The sequence below is a fragment of the Crassostrea angulata genome, chromosome 6 (assembly GCF_025612915.1).
Source record: "Crassostrea angulata isolate pt1a10 chromosome 6, ASM2561291v2, whole genome shotgun sequence".
NCBI classification, from domain to species: Eukaryota; Metazoa; Mollusca; class Bivalvia; order Ostreida; family Ostreidae; genus Magallana; species Magallana angulata.
Window position 1 is genome coordinate 22,057,899 of NC_069116.1, and position 23,151 is coordinate 22,081,049.

The window sequence follows — 23,151 nt, forward strand, 5'->3', positions numbered from 1 at the left end:
GGATAAAAGACTATGACACATCAAGCCCCTACTCCTAATATTTAAGGACCCGGCCCTCCACACACACACATGTACACTTTTACCTGCATGGGGAAATGGTATGTTTGTGCCCTAGCTGTGTCCTAGCTCTTACATTTAGGCATGTGATAGACCCTCCTTTAAGATTTGTGATTAATCTGCTATAATATATTCTGACAGCAGAAATTGGATTCTTTGAAATGAAACCTGAACAGAAACACTGAAATATATCCAATATAAACATATATATTGTATATTTACTATGGTTATGTACCAGTAAAATCATTTCACGAGTATGTCTTCACTTCAATGATTCAAGGTAAGCTAAACTATAATGATATGTTTGTTACAAAACATTTCTTTATTAATATATATTCATAATATACTCGACCCTTTCAAGAACAGATGACAGATGATTTGGGGGGGGGGGGGGGGGTGCAAAAAAGAACTAGGATCCACCCTCAATATTTTTTGCATCTTAAAGGGATTTTGATATGTTTGTTAGTTGTCTGTAACAACCGATTGAAACATATCGGTTTTATAGATATCCACGGAAGAGCATCGTTGCTTATCCAAATAAATGTCAGTCTTGTTCTTAAATGACCATTTTAGGATATTTCTTTGAATCACTGCTACTCATGGTTTAGGCGCATGCGTGCACACTATTTCCTGTCAAGAAGAAGGAAGCGAGGAGGAGGGCGTCAAATTCAGTGTGTCCCACCCTTTCAATTTAGTGTTTTAACTTACTTATTGTATGTTATCTTCTAGGATTCTACAAGGTGAATATTCAATACCATTTGATCAATTGTTGTTCATATTTTCTATTGTTAGTGGCTTGTATTACTCATGTCGGCGTGTGTTACACACAACAAAACGCCGGTACGTTAAGCTGATTTCCTAGTTCTACTAGGCTACTTGATTTTGTGCCCTGGAACTGATCTTATCGGGTGTAATGTCCTTGTATTTTTTTAGATGGCATTTATGAGAAAGAGTAAGTTCCGCCACGTGTTTGGCAAGCCTCTTAAGAAGGATGATGGATATGACAATATACGAGTCACCAAAAATAGCTGGGATTCTCCCTTTTGCTCTGTTAATCCAAAATACATTGCAATCATCACAGAGTCAGCTGGCGGTGGGTCATTTCTTGTCCTGCCAATCAAGCAGGTAAAACCAATATGAATCATTTACATGTATGCATGTAGAAAAACAGTTCTATACATCTGTATCTTTTACATAGCCATACTACTGATAGAGCTAATATATTGGGAATTTCAGTTGCCAAGATGAATTGATATCTTGAGTTGCTTGATTGAATACAAGACACTCTCTGATAACTGCATGATTCCTTCAAAAGAAGGGTTCCTCCTACAAAACTTGAAAAGCATTCAATTTTTTTCTACCACATATTCACACACTTATTAATGCAAGGGAAATTAAATTCAAATAACAAAAAGATGTGCTCAAGTTGGGTAATCATTCAGTTTGAAAGAAAAAAACCCACAAAAAAACTGAAGGGTATACAAATCTACTTGTTAAGTGATTGACTTGCAAGTTGCAGGAAGTATTTTACTAGAGTAGTTATTATCTTTATACTTTAAGATTAGAATGTAATGATAGATTTGATCAGCATACATTAGATGAAATGAATACATGTATGTGCAGAGAAACTACAATTATGTTATAATTAAAAACTTTTGTTGCTAAGGTTTCTTGGTCTGCACAGTTGATATTTTATTTACTATACACTTTTGATGAATGTGTTTGTCACAACTTTTATGAAACAACGTTTTGAAATTTTTTCATAAATTTTACAAAATTAAACTAAGTTCAAATTTAAAATAATCAAATAAAATGCTAAGTCTTGTTAGTATGCACTTACATAAATGTTTTGGATGTTGATATTTCCTGAATTTCCTGAAGTACTTATCGTATCTACTTAAACATTATCATTTGTTTGGAATCGGATAGGCTCTTTCAAAAGTCCTATACAATGTATTGGAACATAAATGATGTACACATCTTCAACAAGACAAGACTTCAACAATTTAGATAGATACAAGCTATAAATTATATACATTCTATTAATAGTGGCAAATGCAATCTACATTTCTAGCCTTTGGAGATTTAATGTTAGTTATTCTTAAGTAGTAGGTTGATTCTTCATCAGCGTGTGTATAAAAACACCTTTTTTGTTTGGCATTTTCTATAGACCACCTTTAAATCCATTAAGATTGAATTCTTTTGAATAATACACCATACATGAGTGTTTGTGTATTGGGGTTCTATATGATACTTTAACTAGGGACTGTAATTATATCAGGGGCCATTCTCTTCACTTGAGGCCAACAATCGCATATGATACAGTGGCTTTATATTCTTGACTGTTCAGGCAGAATCAGCAATTTTTATTTATGCTGTATCATACACATCACTCTTAGCATACAAAACAAATCAACTTTGCATAAAAAGTTAATTTGCCTTTTAAAGTTTCTGAAATATCAATTTCATTTTTCTATTGTTTTCATACATAAATGAATCCTTTGTGTCATGGGGAAAAGGAGCTTCTTTTTTATGTGTAGTGACAGTGAGCAATAAATGAGTCAACAAAAGTTTTGCTCTGTAAAAATGACACAATTTTCAAAAGATATACAGATTGTGGGTCATGTGTGATTGAGCTTGTGTGCTACAGAGATTTTCTGATGTCTACACTTATCTCTTTTGTCCCTCACTTCCTGCCTTTATTTCCTCAACGACAGTTTCACCTTCCGCTTTCAAATTTAGTATCTTAAGTGGTGTTACAGTTCATATTGCAAGGAGTCCTTGATGTCATAACACTGGTATAATATATGGACCTTGACACCACAGGAAGTTGTGTAGCTTTCTGTAAACCCTACAAATTAATAACATACATATGAAATGTTAATATTGGATAAATGCTTACATGTTGATGATAACTATATGAGTCAAGTTATATTCATTATTCAAATTTTCCCCTCTCCCTCCCCCATTTTAATCATGTCTCTATATGGAGATGGTCAACAGTGCAGTTGAAAAAAGGGCACATTTAAGTTTTTACATAAGTATTAAGTCAATGAATTTTTGGAAGTATACAATGCAATAAAATTAGATTACATATTTGAAATTATCAAAAGCAAAACTTTAATATCGCAAGATTTCCTGCTAGACCTGTGGTTGTAAAGTACATGTTTGCATAAGTTGATAATCATAGAAATATCTTGTTCAATGTTTGTTCTCACCTTGGGTGGATACTTTTTATTTTAAATAAAAGGAAATTTAGATTAATAATTGTTTTGCGTTGAATATGTGGCATCAACTAGTAATATATGGGAGTGAAAGAGAATGACATTTTTGTTCACATTTATTTCCTGGTCTAATATAAAAGCATGGGTCTTTACTGATCCACTCCCTTAGTGGAAAATCAAGGAGATGGGTCATTATTATAATAAACAATAATTTACATTGATGAAAAATAGGTTTTGCATTTTGTATAGATGAAAATTTGCATGAAATACAGTAAGGATTTATTCATTAGCAAATGAATTAAGGTTAAAGGTGTGAATTTCAAGATCATCCCACACAAATTCTTAATTAGATCTTCGTACTTCATAGTGCAGAGTGTTAGTTTGAAGTCCACATTGAACAGATAATGATGTACATGAGGCTTGAAGTGCCTGTGATAAAGAGGTTTCAAATGCAAACATTACACGCACACCTTTAGCATGAAGGTTTTAAAAATCACCCTGGATCAGCATATTAAGGGGTTTCAACTGTTTGTGTAAATAGGTTTAAAAGTAACTCAACATGTAATGGCACATCTTATCAAACATTTCAACTATTTGAAAGTTTTCCAAGAGGTCATTGTGATTAAGGAAAGGTTAACTTGATCGTAAGAGCAAAAACAGTTGAACATGATATGCATGTATATATACTAGTGTAGTGTATCAATACTCCCTTTAGAGAGTGAGAGAGGGAGGGATAAAGGGAGAGAGTACTAAGTACACAAATAAATTACACTCTATTATTGGCACTTTATTCCCTTAACAATAAAATCAATGTTTATAACTGATGACTGGGTGTAGGGGGAGAGGGAGTTTTGTTGTCCTTGGGTGTAAGGTTACACTAGTCTGGTCAGTTTATCCCTTGCCTGCAGGTTGTCAAGCACCGTACATCTGTCTTGTAGCCTTGTACACATCTGAAGCCAATGAGGGGGAATTGTTTATGAGTCATTTTGACAGGGAGTGATGATTAGTGCTTGGCTAGGGGCGCTGTGTGTGTACTTGTAGCGATATAATGATACTACTAAACACTAGTTCAGATGTCTGTTTAGAAAATGATTGGTAACCCAACCCTATGCAATAATTACAAGAGAAGGAATTTGGGCTATTTTCTGATTCTTTTATTAGATTATAAATGTGCATAGCTAATACACATGCATTGTTATAGCGGTAGACTTATTCACTGAGTAAATTATTTCATCACAGGTGTATGATCATGTGTTAAACAATTTTAAATGGTAGTTTTGATAATTTTATGAGTAAACATCACCTCATAACACATTGACACTTGCCTACACAGAGCATTAATTTATGCATTTTATTGCACAGAAATGCGATACAATAGGCATTTAATGCATGGGTGTTGCTTTACTTGCTCATTCAGGTGTGATAGAATAAAAACAAAAGATGTGAACCATTGGGTCAACACCTGAGAGAGAGAAGAGAAAGAGAGAGAGAGAGATCCATTTATTATTATGAATTATCTAGTCCAATGCCCCGTCTCGGACAGACAAAGGCCTGGGTCTGTCCTTTTTGGATCCAATGGATGAAAAAAAACAAGCTCTGCTTATGATATACTATATAATTAAGGACTCGGCCCTCACCACCCAGAGAGAGAGAGAGAGAGAGAGAGAGAGGGAGGATTTTATTACTAATAATTTAAGTATCTGCTAGTGCATTAATACCAGAAAGTTAGTGGAAAAGTAAATCAATTTTTTTTATGGAAAATATTTCAGACTGGCCGTGTGGAAATGAATCAGCCAGTGGTGGATGGACACAAGGGCCCAGTACTGGATATTGCTTTCTGTCCCCACAATGATGATGTCATAGCCAGCTGTTCGGAGGACTGTACAGTCAAGGTGTGGCAGATCCCAGAGGGGGGACTGACCCGGAATCTGACAGAGCCCGTCGTAGAACTGGTCTCCCACATCAAGCGTGCCTGCATCGTCACTTGGCATCCCTCTGCTCAAAACATTCTTCTCAGTGCTGGTATGGTGAATACCTCGGAAAAGTTTTATTTTTAACTTTCAGCATGTTGGGGGTTAGAAAATAAATTAACATTAAAAGTACATTTTCATGATGTAGAATAAACATATGCACATGTTTTATGCTGGAGCACTTGTGAAATTAATGAGTTTTGAAATGTAGTGGCAAAGATAAGTAAAACTAACAAGTGTTTTGGAAGAGGAGAAAGGAAATTGATCAAGGGTCTAATTGGTTTAGTGAAGAAAATGCCTGTTCTTTCCAAAGTTAGCTTAAATTAAAGCATCTTCAATATGCTAAAGTTAAACCTGGAGAAAAATAATTGACAATACATGTTATTTCCTGTACACACAGAGTGGGACACAGCTAGTTTTAGTTCTTTGTTTTAACAGGTGCTGATTCCAAGATTTGTATATGGAATGTAGGAACAGGAGAGCTCTATGTTGAAATCAACCTTCCAGACCTTATTTATTCAGCCAGCTTTAGCTACAATGGCAACAGATTCGTCTGTACCTGCAAGGACAAAATTCTTCGTGTTATTGATTCACGAACAGGAAAAGTTATTAAGGTAATCATAAAGTGCATACAACAGTTAGATTTATACTTCAGTAGGTATAGAAAAATTATTTAATGTGCATTTAGAGTACAGAATAAAGTGTATAATTAAATTCAAAGTCTGAAACTAGCTATAGATTAAACTATATAGCTATAGATTACTTGACATCATGAGGATTGTTAAGGAGTTTTAACTGCAATTAACAAGCTACAATGTAAACATTTTTTCTATAACTCTGCACTAAGAATTTCAAGCAATTCGAAAAAAAATAACCTTGATAGGGTCTTCTCCATTGTATTTGCCAGAATTTTTCCAAGTTAAGTTCTTCAAGCTTGTCTGGAGTTGATCAAGCTTCTGATACTTCCTCACTTTTGGTATTGAAACTTGAAAACACTGCATAGCAAACAATTGATATTGTGATCTTCATATTACCTTGGTTTCAAGGTCAATATGATGTGTTGCTTTCTAGACTTTTAACTTTTACTCTGTGAATAAAGATGATAAACAGGTAGAATACTACACCTTTATTCACAATTGTATGTTCCATTAATGGCTTGAACATCTTCCTGCATTTAAAATAAGTACCCTTTCACCTTGATTGAATAAAAAAAAGTCTTATGACTGCAATAATCTTTTTTACTCAATCCTGATAGCTCATATGAAAATGAAAAATTATTAGGAAACAGGGAAATAAATGTATTTGTTAATCTTAAAGATGTTATTTGATTGTGCAGCAGTTTATTGTATGAAATGCATATTCTGTATTGTGACCCTTTTATTCCAGGAAACAAAGGAACCTTGCCATCAGGGATCTAAGCCCGCCCAGGCTTTATACCTCAAACATGACAAGGTCTTCACCACAGGATTTTCAAGGATGAGTGAAAGACAATATGCATTGTGGGATGCGGTATGTTATTTTAGTAATTTTACTTGAAATTTCTAAGATTTTTGTCTAGAGATAAGTAAAAATGAAGCTTATTTTTGAAATAGGATAGCTAAAGCAGAGAGTCCTTTTTGATCATTATTATATATTTTTACATGGAAAATCTTTAATGATTTTGGGCACTTGCAATGTGTAATGCCTGCAGACAAGGGTAGGGGTCATGGTTAGACTACACCTGAATAAAAAAAAATCCATATACATGTACTAATATTCTGTCTATAACTCTCTTATGATAATATCCAAAAATATTGTTCATACCTGATGATTGTTTCATCAACAATGTATACTATTTGATTATAGTTTTTTTTTTCATAAAAAATGCTGACTATGGCATCATGATAGGAATAAATGTGATTTTGAAAAAAAGTCCCATAGGATTTGTTAATTCCTTTGTAAGCTATTGTTTCAGTAACTCAGTTTGCTTCCATCTTTGGCACAGACAGTTAATTCCATTCAATCTTTGTTACAGACAATCTATGTTACAGACAGTTTGTCAATGCCATATTCTGCAGTTGTTCTGAAGTATTAGAGTGTGTGATTTTGTTTTTTCAGAATACTCTGGAGCAGATGAGTTTGGATGAGATTGACCAGGCTAATGGAGTGTTAATGCCGGTGTATGATGGGGATGTGGAGATGATTTATCTCATTGGGAAGGTAAAGCTATTACAACAGACATACACAAAACTAATCAAAGTACTTCTACAGATGGGATCCAAGATTGCACCTTCTTTGGCATGATTTTAAGTTTTCTCAACTTATATACTTCCAAGAAATGTCATTATTCACTTATACTGCAAAGCTGAGAGCCATAACATTTTTGTTTATTAGCATCATACGGCACGTCTTTTAACCCCAAGGAACCCCAAGGAACCCCAAGGAAACCCCAAGGAACCCCAAGGAAGCCCCAAGGATACCCCAATGACAGAAATGAATAACTATTGATACCCAAGGGGGTCTCATTAGAGTGCAAGGGTCACCCCTTACCCTTGGTACCCCAATTATACCCCAAGGAACCCCAAAGATAACCTAATAATACAGATTTATAACTCCTGATACACCATAGAACCCCAAGGAACTTCAAGGATACCCTAATAACACAAATTTTAAACTCTTGGTACCCATGGGGACTCATTGGTATTCCAGACACACCTCTAAGAACCACAGGGAACCCCAGGGATATCCCAAGGAACTCCAAGAATACCCTAATAATACAGAATCATAACTCTTAATACTCCATAGAACCCCAAGGATACCCTAATACATTGTAATACAAATGTAAAACTCTTGATAACCCTGGGGACTCATTGGTATTCCAGATACACCTTTAAGAATCCCAGGGAACCCCATGGATATCCCAAGGAACTCCAAGAATACCCTAATAATACAGAATCATAAATCTTGATACTCCATCAAACCCCAAGGATACCGTAATACGTTGTAATACAAATTTAAAACTCTTGATAACCCTGGGGACTCATTGGTATTCCAGATACACCTCTAGGAATCCCAGAAAACCCCAGGGATATCCCAAGGAACTCCAAGAATACCCTAATAATACAGAATCATAAATCTGGATACTCCATAGAACCCCAAGGATACCGTAATACGTTGTAATACAAATTTAAAACTCTTGATAACCCTGGGGACTCATTGGTATTCCAGATACACCTCTAAGAATCCCAGGGAACCCCAGGGATATCCCAAGGAACTCCAAGAATACCCTAATAATGCAGAATCATAACTCTTGATACTCCATAGAACCCCAAGGATACCGTAATACGTTGTAATACAAATTTAAAACTCTTGATAACCCTGGGGACTCATTGGTATTCCAGATACACCTCTAAGAATCCCAGGGAACCCCAGGGATATCCCAAGGAACTCCAAGAATACCCTAATAATACAGAATCATAACTCTTGATACACCACAGAACCCAAAGGATACCTCAAGGAACTTAAAGGATAACTTAATAATACAAATTTAAATTCTTGATACCCGTAGGGACTCATTGGTATCTCAGACAAAACCCACAGATACCCCAAGGAACTCTAAGGATACTCTTATACATGTATTGGTTATATAAATTTTATATCTGTTGATATCCTATGGAACTCCAAGGATACACTATATCTCTTGATACTTTTTGGGTCTATTTGATATCCTAGACAAATCACAAGGTATCCCAGGGAACCCCATGGGTACCCCAAGAAACCTAAAGGATACCCTAATAGTACTCTAATAGTAATAATACAGATACCCGATTGTTATCCCTGACACACCCTATGGATACCTCAAGGAACTCCAAGGATACCCAGTAATATAACTTTTGATACCCAAATGAACCCCAAGGATACCCTAATAACACAATTTTATATCTCTGGATACACCCTCGGGGCTTTTTGATATCCCAGACACCATTAGGTATCCCACGGAACCCCATGGATACCCCAAGGAACTTAAAGGATACCCTTATAATACAGATTCATAAAACTTGATACCCCATAGAACCAATGGAACCCCAAGGATATAGCCTTATACTTCAAATTAAAAATTCTTGATTCCACTGGGGACTCATTGGTATCCCAGACACGCCTCTAAAAACCTCTATAAACCCTAGGGAACCCCACAGAAATCCCAAGGAACTCCAAAAGATACCCTAATCATACAGATTTATAACTCTTGATACACCATACAACCCCAAGGATACCCTAATATGTAATACTTTAAAACACATTTGGTCTAGCCGAAAAATTTTTGTCTATAAAATTGTTTCTGACTTGTGATATTGCATCACATTCTAAAATATAATGAAATTCATCGACTATACGTTTTTTGTAACAGAGAGGACAAGATCTTTCATTTAATGGGATACCTTCCCATCTTCCCACTTCAACTGGTAGATGGTGATTTGAAGTACGAAAGAACTATATATATGATATGAGTTAGATTTGGCCCCAATTATTCGCAATTTTTTAAAGTGTTTCAGGTGCAATAATATGTTATGTTATATTTTAGAAGAGTTGATTTTAATTTATTTTTCACCTATTTTTTTTTATTTTTTTGAACTCACTGGCAGAAAATGACGTCATAAGTGACGCTATTTCTATATTTCAATCAAAATCAGTCAAAAATTTACATTTTTCTTATCTTTTTATGAATGGGAAATATAGAGGGCATGCTTGAACATGGAAAAAATTTTTGTCACTTATTAGCCTTGGCTAGATACATCTCTGATTAAAATATTTTGTATGTTCAAGCATGCTCTCTATTTTTTCTGAAAGAAAAACTGCTTGAAAACAAGCTGTTTTATGCTAAAAATGCAAAAATGGCAGGAAAAGGTTGTCTTTACGATGTCATATTTCTAAATTCTGGGCAGTTGAATCAAAATGAACATTATGTAAAAACATCACATATATATCTGTACAAAGAAAAATGATGATGTTCATTTTAGAGGGCCATTTTAGGCCCATATCATATATATAGTCCTTTTACAAGAATTTTTCTGAATTTCAGGGGTAAAATATTGAAATAGTTCCATCAGTCTGAAAATGTAGTCCTAAATGTACATGCATGTTGTTGAGCATTTAATTCTTTATATCATAACCCCTATAGCCAAATTTGTATGATGTATGTGATAATTCCTCTGCATTTCTGATAAAATTAACATTTATAGTTTTTTTCATTATTAAAATCAACAGCCCAAAACTTGAACCATATAATGTTTATTTTTTCAAGGTTCTTGATAAGGGACATAGAAGGGGTAGTAATGTCATAGTTTTCCTTCTCCTCAAAAGAATGAATATTAAGTAATTTTACATGAAATAAAAATTAGCTTGTACGATCAATCATGATAGAACAAACCCTTTTTAATTATCAAAATTTACTTCTATTACAAGTATCTAATTAATTTTTTTAACTTTATTTTAAACATAATCTCAAAAAACTGCCTGTTATTTTTTTTATTAAAAATTTGCTTAAGGTCAATAATTGAACAGACTATAATTTACCTGTAATTAATTTCCTTTGTTCTTTGAAACCCTTACCTGAGCACCATTCCCACTTAGCTAAAATCAGTCACCCATAAAAATTTCAGAATTATAGCAAAGTGGGAAGACACCAAAAATTCACAAGGGTTGTCTACCAATAAACAAGGAGATGTAGGTGTAGGTAAATATATTGCAACAGTGATGGTGAAGCCATTGTGTATACATGTAAAGGGTTATGTTGGCCCTTTAATCCCTGTCCAAGAGCTACCACCAATATACAACGGGTGTCTACCTGCAATTAACAGGTATTTTGGTGCCTCTCAGGTGAACATTCTGCATGCGTAATGGATCAATCCATTGTGTTGTACCCACGAAGGGGAGATAGCCCCACTCTACACTTCCATGATCACTTCTTGTCTTTTCTCAAAAGTACTCCAATAAGGGTAACACCCCCATGTCAATAGTAAAACAAGTTTGGGTCTTTGTAACTGAACAATATCTTTCTCCACTTCATTTGAAAATTTCACCGAAGAAACATTGTCATATTAAGTGTTCATATGAATGGTTCACCGGAAGAATTGCAGACATCCTTGTGGTGACATAAAATTTAGTGCCCTATTTTCATGAATTTGATATAATTTGTTACTGATTCAATATTGGCTGATCATCAGTTGGTAAGAGACAACAAATTCTGCTGATTAACGGTACTCGATTATGATTTTCAACTGATTTGACAACACTAATTGTTAAATTCATCCAAAGTGAACAGATATTTTAAGTCAGGAGAAACATTATTTTTATCATACCAGTATGTATTGAGGTATCACAAGTGTTCCTTGGGTTGCCCAGATGTTTTTATGATATTCCATTGAGTAATTGGGTATTAATTAGTAATATGTTTTACAGTACAACCATTGGGGTGGTTATTAAATTCTATCAATTGGGTACCTTGCAATTGGGGTTCCTACAGGTATCCTTGGGGTACCAATAGTTGACCTTTGGACTCCAATGAGTATCCTGGGGTATCAATAGTTATCAATTTTTATAATTGGGGTATCCTTGGGGTATCAGGAGTGACCCTTTGATTTTTAATGAGACCGGCCTTGGTCATCAAATTTACTTTCCACCATGGACGTATCTATGGGGTTCTCAAGGGTATCCTTTGGGTTCTCATTGGTATACTTGGGATTCATTTAGGTTCTTTGGGGTACTTATCACTTTAAATACATATGTATAACAGTAATATATTTACAAATTAATGTATCTGATGATATTCTTTTTTATTTAATTGTTTTAATGAAAAACCAACAAAATGACAATAATCCCACCCTTTGCAGTAAATGGAAATACCGGTAGCCAAGCAATGCTCTTCTGTTGATAAAAATTTGAATATCTTTCTAATAAGAGTCTTAACAGATGCAGTTAGTTGTTTCAAATTTTCCTCACTTTCTGCTATGGTACAATGGAACTCCATATCAGAAAATTGATCCCATAGGACTTTATATATGATTTTCTTTGACAGGCTTGTTAAATTTTATAAACTCCCAAAACATTACCATAATTACCATACTATGTAAAAATATGTAAAAAAGAAAATTTAATATTACAAACAATTTTAAAATTGCGGAAACACTACAATCATATCAGTAATTTTAAATCTATAATTTAAATCAAATTCCCTATAGGGTCACTTCATCAATTTACTTGCATGACTAATAAATTTAAACAACTTCTAAAAAAAGTTCACTTCTTTATTTTAATAATGTTATTATTTATTTCCTTTTAAATTAGCCCAAAAGCCACTGCCCATTTTACAGATTATCAATTTTCCATACACACATGCTCCATCTAAACCATGGCTCAGATAATGGCCTCCTTGGGACAAATGAATTCAGCCAGCTCCTAAGAATTTATCATTGACAAACAAAAATTCTGCATTGTCAGTTGATAGAATACTTATAAAAGATAAATTTAGTTAACACATAAAGACAAAAAACCTCCATTTGAATGTATTTATATAAATATATTTTAGGGTATTTTAATGCTATAAATTAATTAATAAAATCTGTAAGGATTACCTCCCTTACTTTTCAACATCAGTGAACAATATATAGAATGAGGAAAATGAAAACTGCCATAAAATCATTAAATCTTGTCTGATCCTAAAAAAATTACAGGTGCACATCTTCAGATGGTGATCAACATATGTACAAATTTTCAGACTGTTCCATGCAGTAGTAAAAAATTCTATAGGGGGGACAAAGTTGCATCTACAGAGAGACGGACAGACGGACGGACAGGGTGAAACCAATATACCCCCTTAAACTTCATTTGTGGGGGTATAGGGGTATAATGAGACCCCTGGGGTATCATTAGTTACTAATTTCTATTATTGGGGTTACTTGGGGTTCTAATGAGTATACTTGGGGTTCATTGGGGTATCCTTGGGGTACTACGAGGTGACCCTTGGATTCAAATGAGACCCCTTGGGTATAAATAGTTATTAATTTCTATCACTGGAGTACCTTGGGGTGAGCCTTTGATTCGAATGAGACCCCTGGGGTATCACTGGTTAATAACTTTATCATTTGGGTTCCATGGGGTTCTTACGGGTTTCCTTGGGGTTCCTTGGGGTACCCTTGGGGTACTAAGAGGTGACCCTTGAAGTCCAATAGGACCCCTTGGGTATTAAAATTTATTAATTTTTGTCATTGGGGTTCCTTGGGGTATCCTTGAGGTTCCTTGGGGTTTCCTTGGGGTTCCTTGGGGTTCCTTGGGGTTAAAAGACGCACCCGCATCATATATAATTTTTGATCTGTCGCAAAAGAAGGTATCTGAATGACAATGGAGTTGATAATATGTATAATGCATTTGGTGATGTTCCATGTGTTGTAGGGTGACAGTATTATCAGGTACTATGAGATCACAGATGAGGCCCCCTATGTCCACTATTTGTCCCTGTACCAGTCCAGAGACCCCACCCGAGGCTTTGGGGTCATGTGCAAGAGAGGGCTGAACATCAACAACTGTGAAATCATGAGGTACTGTGTTTGGGGTATTTTCTTAAGCTGAAATATTTTGTATGAATGATGTTATCGCATTCATGGTGACATGTTCATTAAAAACATTTCTCTATCTTGATGCAAAAGGTTTATTTTAACCATTTGATGCTTAAAATTGGATGGAAGTTTTAGTGCTAAAAGTTTTATTAAGAAATAACCGTGTTACAATTTATTCAACATTGGTGAACATTAAATGTATTATTGAATTAATATGACCTATATATTTCAATAGAATATACAAATTGCTGAACACCGGCACAGTTGAAGTTATTCCATTTACAGTGCCTAGAAAAGTAAGTAAAAATCCCCTATAAGCAATGAAGCTAGAATGAGAGCTTGATTTTGTCTGCCTGTGAGTTATGATGGTGTGGTTATCTGGGACTGCTTTCTTTGAACAGTCTGAGCTCTTCCAAGACGACATTTACCCAGACACAGCCAGTGACCAGCCAGCTATCAGCGGAGAGGACTGGTTCCGAGGGGTAGATGCTGACCCAGTTCTGGTAGGCTGCTAAATATTGACCAATTAATGATTAGTTTGTATCCATCTGCCAGGATATTATTTTTACAAGCAAAATACTGGTTTAAGCACAAAGATATTTTTTTTATAGACATTATATTACTGTTGAGTTTCTTTTCCCCATGATTTATAGGTAAATAATGAAATTTAAAAACCTCAAAAACTGAAATGTATTGTTTCTCAAAACCCACAATTTTGCAGTAGTTCTATAAGAAGCAACTGAGAAACATGGTCTGCATTATAATATTCAAATGACTGATTCATTACTGATGAGCAGATTTTTCATGTAGTTTTGTTTTAAAAATATATAATTGAAGTTTATATACCTTGTAACAGGTTTCTTTGAAAGACATGTTTGCCTCTGAAATGAAGGAACCAGCAAAAGTGGTCATCAAATCAAATATTTTGGACAAAAAAGTACCAGCCACCCCCTCCAGGCGGTCTGAAGAAGTGGCCTCCACCCCCCAAGCAAAGACTGCTCATTCTGTCGTCCGCCCAGCATCAGAGGCAGCCCCTGCAGCATCAGGAGCTGGGGCTGAACTTCCCCCTGTAAGTAGACCGGTAAAGCATGCCCAAAAAGAATGACCTCTATATACAAGATTTGTATCTCTCATTACACGATATATGGAGAAAGGAATGTTTCATTCAGACTTGTAAATACCTTATCTGACACATAGGAAAATGAAACTACTCCTCCTCCTCCTAAACCTTCGATTGGCCCCAAACCAGGATCTAAATCAGAACCAGAGGTAAAGATCACACACCCTTAGCCAGGAAAAAGTACCTCTCATTAATCCCCATACCTATCCAAGATTCCAAATGCACATGTTTACTAAGTTAGGATGTTAGGGATGTTTGCAATATGTTTAAAATCACATTATGAAAATTGAAAAAAATCATACTTAGTATATTTTGTTCAATAAACACTATTAAAAAGGTTAAAGAATAGTGGAACAGGTGGTCATTAGGCTGAAGTACTTTGAGGTTTCTGTGTATGATAGTACCCAGATTCCATGCATTTACAACAACAAAATCCAGCACCCAGTGCATGTTTGTAAGCAGGAAAAAAAATGAGTTTATTAAGTACATTCTTGGAGCAATTTTAAGGTACAGGTAAGAATTTTCACATGAACACATGCCTGAGTGAATAGGCAGATCAAATACTTTACAAAGACTGAATCTATTCAATGTTCATGCAAGGTATACAACTGTTTAAAACATGTTGCTTATTATACATGTATATGATATATAAAACTGTATAAGTAAGGTTTAAAATCAAGCAAGAACTAATCAATGAGCGTCAAGTAATTTGGTTTGATAAAATGTACATGTACTAGCTGTTTGTTGCTACATTTAGAATTCTGATTGAGCTTTGAGAAGTGATAAATGCCATTATATGATACACACAGAGATCGCAATGATAAACCTACATCTACCTTCTTTTTCACTAGTAGGTCAAATACTGTAGTCAAAGTCCATACATGATATGACCCTCCCACTCTTACCATATACACTACAGTAAAGTTATCATAGTTCATAGAATGACCTCTGTATATATACACCTTTTGTTTCTTTAATTATATATTATTGAGAAAGGAAAAATATTGATGCATTCAGAATATGTTAAATTTGCCTTATCATGTAGGAAAATGTTACTTCTCCTCCTAAACCTTCGATTGGCTCCAAACCAGGATCTAAATCAGAACCAGAGGTAAAGATCACGTGCCCTTAGCCAGAAAAAGTACCTCCGATTTCCTATTCCGTTTAAATCCTCAAACCAATCCAAGATTTCAAATGCACATTATTTTTACAAGTGTTATAACAGAGGCAACACAAGATTTTTAGACTATAGTTGTGATAGTTTTAAAACCTCATATCTAATTTTGAAGTGAAAATAAGAAATAGAAATGCATATGTACAATATTACTCAATTAAAACATCATTTAGAATGTGATAGTTTAGGGAATAGGAGATCAGCTGCTAATATAACCTACATGTAAGTACTTTGAGATTTCTATGCATAATAATACCCAGACTCAATGCATTTAAAACAAGAATCCCAAAAAGTACTTGTTTAAAAACAGGAATTAAGGAATTAATAAAGTTCATTTTTCAAGTAATTCACATAGCCAGGAGTGTGTGGTTGGAAAAGGTACTAAATCTCTCTTTACAAATGAACATTTAACTTAGTGGATAGACCAATATATTTCTTTGTGAAGACTGGCTCTTCAGTGTCCATGCAAGGTTTCAGAAATGTTGATGTGAAAGTTCCTTATAAATTAACAATGAACTAGAATCAACATGACATGAATGTTCCAATATTTCAATTACATGAAACAAGATTTTCAATTAACATGTACTGGTAATAGTCACAATTTGGATTTGTGTTGAGTTTTCAGGTGATACAGATGCAATTCTTGGATATTATATTCATGTTGATAAAGCTTCCTCGACCTTAAATTTTTTCACTGTTAGATCTAGTGCTATAGTTAAACTCCATACATACATGTATATATGACACCCAACCCCACCCCTCTTTCCCATTTTCACTAAATTATTATAAAAACTAGTTTAACTCGGACGTACATGTATGATGTAATATCATATGTAGGTAATATATTCTAAGTAGAACACGTATATATGTCAATTAATCCATCATACTATTGTAAACCACAAACCCACGTGGAATGCATAGCGGTCAGTGATGATATGTCTCGGTAGCAAACCACAATTGAATTGATACATGTATCTATATCAAAGTGTTTCACCCATTTTTCACCCTTTAGGGCTTTGATCCACAAGGAATTTTAGAAGATATTAGAAAACTGAAACTTATAGTAAAAGCCCATGAGCGACGAATAAAAACACTGGAGGAAAGAGTGGCCCAATACGAGGCTCCGTCGACAGATGAGGACGGCCTGGGAGAGACCTGCTAAGATGTATAGTGCCTGGTTGTTTCCCCCCGTTTGATAGCTTGCTGTTGTAGAGGCACCCTCTCGCCAGTAGTCTGGTTTTCTCACAATCCTGCTTCACCCAACTAACTCTTATCTTCCATCCTCACTGCCGAACCCATCACATGTACATGTATGTCACCATGAATGCAGTGTCCTTGAAATAAGCAAAAATGTTTATGATGTGCAAGTTTATATTGTCTTATTATGCTACTTTACAAGATGAACAAGGATTTTTGGTTTCATGCAGTGAGGATTTAAGATCTCGTTATTTATACAGGTTAAATGGAAATGGTGTGGCAGTAGAGTAGAGAACTATACTATAGAGTCTAGAGAACTAATTGTTATTTTGAAATATGCTCAACCACAAAGTTTCAGCCTCCTTTTCCTATGATCCACATTCAACCTGTTGTATGATTCATTTTTGTAACACTTACCCACTGGACCTTAGACATGCAGATAATGTACTGTTACATATTGTGTATAACTCAGATCCTTGCACGTTATGCACCATACCATGCTGTAATATTGTGGTTGAAAGTATCTCAAAATTTTGTATTGACTCACAATGTTTAATTCTTTCAGGTGAATTGATAACAGTTTACGTTTTGTGATTCCTAACCATGTTGATACATGTAACATCACTGATTGTGCACAACTTTCTAGTGTTGGGTATTTTGGGAAAGTACACGCTGATATATTTTGCTTAAGCATTCATATGTGTGGTATCAGGACTAAACAAGCATTGGTTCGGTGTCTTTTTAATGTTTATCAAATGGGGACTTGGTATCAAGTTAATAAAACATTAGTTTGCTACAAGATCATATTACACTAATTCATGTATTAGATGTGACTGCCTTACAGAGAGAGTTCATTATCCATATGTGTTTTTCTATTCTTATGAATAGGAAAGCTTGCACAGCATAATCATTTACTTATAATTTGCACACTTTCTTTGATTTTACCAGGTTCTTTAGTTACTATTTTTTGTTGATTTTCAAATAATTTTAAGATTTCGTCTTCTTTTCATTCATTGTATGTTATTTTCATTTTTTGTAAAGTTTCTGGTTTTTAATAAATAAAAGTTTTATAAAATATATCTACCATATTAATTTGCTTTGAATGTAAAGCTGACAATCTGTACTATGAAAATTATCACTGTGATTCATTGTTTTTCTAATAGGGTGTGAATATTAAAGACATATTGGAGGATGTAAAACAACTGAAGAAAACTGTCAAAGATCAAGACAAGAAAATCAGACAGTATGAGGAGAGGTTATCTGCCCTTGAATCAAGTAATCCAGAGGATGCCGATAAATAAATCCGAAGGGCCGCAGGACTCAGTATCTTGATTTTAAGAAGTAGTCCAATCATGAAGCAATAAATAGGCAGTGATTTTGATTGAAAGTTGCCATAAAATATATAAAATTGTCATCACCAATACTCATTTCATTTAACTTATGTAGTCTGTCACGGATGTGTTCTCGCAAACGACCAGCTCGAATATTAATACCCCACCCACAGAAAACGTTGAAGAAAAATTTTAAAATATTTCCTTATAACATGTATCACTATGAAACCAAATTCTCAATTATTTTTCTGCCCAATCGTGAAGATTCAGGGGTGTTTATTTGCATATTTTTAGTTTTTTGTGTTCTGTAGGTTTTTTTTAAAGCTCACTTTTATAAGTACACTGTAACTTACCATTCTCTCAGAAATCCACATGAGCTCCCTTAACTTCTGCAGTTACTTTGAAATGTACTTGCATAAAGTTCTGATCTTGTACATGTATTTACAATGGAGGAATTATTCAGAAATATATATATTGTGTAGTAAGAGTGGGCTACACATGACAAGGCACTAAAAGTGACTCAATTATGGAAATATACAGCAGATAAAGCAGGTACCTTGTAGCTGAAATTTGTATAGGCAGCAAGTACTTTTTATACTGAGGATATTGTAATTAAAAAGAGGTAACCTAGACAGGATGTTGGGTGTATGTACATGTATATATATCTACATGCTAGATAGATAGATAGATATGGATAGTGTGTTTGTGCAAAAATTTTAAAAAAAAAATTTGAAAGGTGCATAAGTTTTTTTGTATTTAGAGCTGAAATTGTCATATTTATATTGTTTAGCCATAAGATTAAACTTTGTTTCTCAAGTGATTGTTGTCAAGTGCTGGACATGACTGCTTTATTTAGGTAAATGTCAAAATAAGCTTATTTTCTTTTCTATTTATTTTTTTTAGTGCTGCATTCAAAGTGACTTGTATCAAGTTAGACCGTTCCTTATTACCCCTCTTTGATTCGAAATGGTTTTGTGATGAATTTTTTTTCCACATTCCACTTCAGATTCATTATGGGGGTGTAGTTACTGAAGGAAAAAGTCAGGGACAGAGAAAGCAAAAAAATTTTCCTCCCTTTCTGGAGAGAAGCTCTACCAGTCTGTAGCATCCAAATAATGAAAGCAAAGAATTATTTTGCATGTTTGGTCATTTGTGTGTTGCTTGATATTACTACATTTTGCATGGTGTATTTTTTTCACTGGGGCAGATAGGAAAGGTATGATACAAGGAGAGAAGTTTTTACTGAAAACAGTAGCTACATTTAGTTGACATGGGTCCCATTCTCTTGCATTCCACTGTTTATCTGTGTGCTTTCAGTGTAGTTTTTCATCCTATATTCATTGCTACATCTTGTTTTTAAGAAAAAAAAATTATAGTTAAAAATGCATTCAATTTTTAAAACTTTTTTTCTAGTCTCAAGGTTAGGGAATCAAAAGTTTCCCTTTTTCCCCTTCTAAAAAGTGCCAATTTGTAGCATTGTAGAACAAAATTCAACTGTAGGGCCTCAATAAAGACTAAATTATTACATGCATTATGTGTTGCACATTTTGGAACAGAAAAAAGAATTTGGTTTGTTCCACGGAAATTCTAATTAAAAAACCAGTAGTACTGCTGATGTGTAGAAGTGTTGGTTGTTGTGGTTCACTATCATGCCAGTCCACAGCTGTTGTACTGTCGTGTACTTTGTTAGATGCATCATCCAGGAGCGCACGCTCAAACTGCCAAAGACAATTACTATATATATTATCTGTGATTGCTAGCAACAGATCAACAGCTTACCTTCAATACTCAAGGAACAGTAAGCCAGACCCCCTCCCCATCTCCACCCAAACCTACCCCCCCCCCCCCCAATCCAATTAGGCACATAGACTGCCCCCTCTCCTACCTTCGATAAGTGACTTAATATAAATCAAATATAATGTGCTCTGTGGAAAGCTGCATACTCTTAAAATGCAGAATGATATTTCTTTGATTTTTATTTCTATTAAATTGTTAATTATATTTCAAAATAGGTGGTTTACTGTTCCTTGAGTACTGGTACCCTTCTTTTTATTTTTATTTACATGTAAAAGTTATATCTGCTTTTCTATGCTATCTTTGACGGTTCAAAGCAGAGTTACTATAAGATGTGGATTTGTGACCGATTGAACATTCCTCGTAGTAGTACACATGTATCGACACAGCTATTATTATCTTAAGTATCTGTTATTGTTAACGACTGTAGAAGCAGATGAGGTATTTGTTTTTGTGCATTCATTTATATACGTGTATTGTGCTGACTTTACCAGTATGTTCTTTGTTATTATCTTTTTTTGTCTAATGTTTAGTGTCATTAAAGTATTGGGAAAAAGAAAGTATTTGTGCTAAAGTCTGCTGTAGTATTAGTCACAAAGAATTCAAAATGTTGGGTTTTTTTTATTTAAACAAAGCAAACTTACACTTGGTTCCTATGTGACAATGTCTCTTTTTTAATACTAATTATTAGCTCAGATAATAAAAAAAAATGAAAAAAAGAACAAGATGATACCATTTTTATATATTAACTTGTAATGTGCAATTCAAGTATTTAATAAACTATTTCATATTCTCACTCGACCTGTGTTGTCTATGTAGAGAAGTTCTGCCTATTGATCGTGTAGATGCAGAGTAACGGGTGAGATCTGTGAACTAAGTGCGTTAATGATACGACTCTGAGTGGAGACGGGTAATATTGTTCATCCATCTACAGTGACCTTGGTCCAAAATGATGGACACTTGGGCATCGTTACTTTATCAGGTGATATACCCAAAATATCATATCAAAAACTGCAAACTTCTGGTTTTTCCTAACATTCCACATCCAGATCCGCGCCATTCCAAACTGTCGATACCTCCATATTTCTTAGGAATAGCTCTAATATTATGCTTTGTTGCTTATAGAGCTGTCGAAAGTTAATTCTATGTTTAACGTAACCCGCGCGAAGGTTTGGGAGAAATTTTGTTTTAGAAAGAAAAAAAAAACCCTCTTGATTTGATCCTTCCATTTTGATTTATAATGCAATCTGTAGAAAGTCGAAATGTTTAGAGCATATTATGGACTATTGAAATCAGATGATCAATGGGATTGTCAGAAAAGATCATATTACAGAGGTAGCTTTAATACTCACTGTATTTGTATTGATATAAATGGATAATATTCATTTGTTTGAGAAATGTTTGTTTTAATTTCGTCCCTCTTTCTCATTGATTCGGTATTCTGAAGTGACGTTAAACGTAACATTGAGTTTGGATGGCCTAGATTTTGAACATTAGCGAAAATTGGTCAAGGCGTCAGATACGAACAGCGTGTCAATGTGCTTCATCGGGGTGCCAAAATTTTACTCATCAATTGGCTATCGATTTGAATGAAATAAGGCCTACTTTACATATCAAGCTGACCACTCCCCCTCCCCTAATAAAAATTACCAAAGTAACAATTATTAAACCCTATACATGATGCGGTATTTGTCAAAATAGTAACACGAAATAATTCATCATCATATTGCTTGCGAATTTCAAAAGCAGCTATGTATATTTTAAACTTGCTTCAGAACTATACAGATACTAGTAATATCGGCGAATATGCGATAAAATGTTGGTGCAAGAAGTAAATCAAAAGGAATAAATGTTTCTCTTTTTGAAAATAAACACGTGCACATGTTATTTTGATAATACCTTAAAATTACGGAAACATAGGCATCGATTTTGACCATCTTTGTCCCAGCATTTTTAAACATATTTGCCAATTAGCTCCTCGGCAGCTTAAATTACTATTATTTATTTAAGGGTTGTGGAGAAATTTAATATTTGTTTGCTTTAAATATCATTTATTTATCTATTATATCATATTTTATGGGGTTTTCATTTATCGAATGTGAAAATGTATCTGGATTAAATGCAGAACTGTAGCTATATCTGGATTTCAAAAATGTGTTGTTCTTTGTTATTCATATTGTAAGACATTTACAATTGTAGATAATTATTAATTAAGTTTTCTCCAAACAATTAAAGACGGTTAAAGGAGGCAATGAAGAAAAAAAAAGTCGCCTAATGCAAAACAAAAGACGTTCGTGACGTCGCGACGTTTTCGACGAGCTACGTCAAAAAAAACCCCTGCAAATTACGGCGCACAAAAATGCGCTAGTTTTGGACTAAATAACTTTATTTACACACAAATTCTGCGGGAAACATTAGTACTAATAAACTCTTCAGTCAATTTACTACTGGTATCGGTACCTTACTTGCCTAAAACTTTCTCTTAAACCACGCTAACCGACCTCTGAAACTGAAGTATGTTAAATTCACGTCGAGATCGAGAGTCGCCATTTTTACATGTAAACAAACTGCATATATAGTAAAATGTCCGAGAATTTTTTTGGAATCAAATATTTGTATAAAATTTGTTCGAAAATAAAGTTAATCAGTTCAAAACTAGCGCAGTTTTCTGTGCGCCGTAAATTGCAGATTTT

General features: G+C 34.4%; 1 protein-coding gene across 4 annotated transcripts; it reads left to right on the plus strand.

Annotated features, from left to right (window-relative positions):
* The first annotated feature begins 675 nt into the window (after nt 1-675).
* On the plus strand, nt 676-21,254 carry LOC128187716 (coronin-1C-A-like). Of its 4 annotated transcripts, XM_052858203.1 has the most exons (14): nt 676-797; nt 991-1,182; nt 5,051-5,303; nt 5,690-5,865; nt 6,638-6,760; nt 7,349-7,450; nt 13,679-13,824; nt 14,078-14,138; nt 14,244-14,345; nt 14,699-14,911; nt 15,040-15,111; nt 16,008-16,073; nt 17,149-17,301; nt 18,497-18,638. In XM_052858203.1, exons 2-13 carry the CDS (start codon nt 991-993, stop codon nt 17,296-17,298), a joined length of 1,656 nt encoding a protein of 551 aa, XP_052714163.1. In that variant the 5' UTR covers nt 676-797; the 3' UTR covers nt 17,299-17,301; nt 18,497-18,638. The 4 variants fall into 4 exon arrangements, with proteins under 4 accessions (XP_052714163.1, XP_052714164.1, XP_052714165.1 ...); XM_052858204.1 differs by lacking the exon at nt 16,008-16,073; XM_052858205.1 differs by lacking the exons at nt 15,040-15,111; nt 16,008-16,073.
* The last annotated feature ends 1,897 nt before the right edge of the window (nt 21,255-23,151 follow it).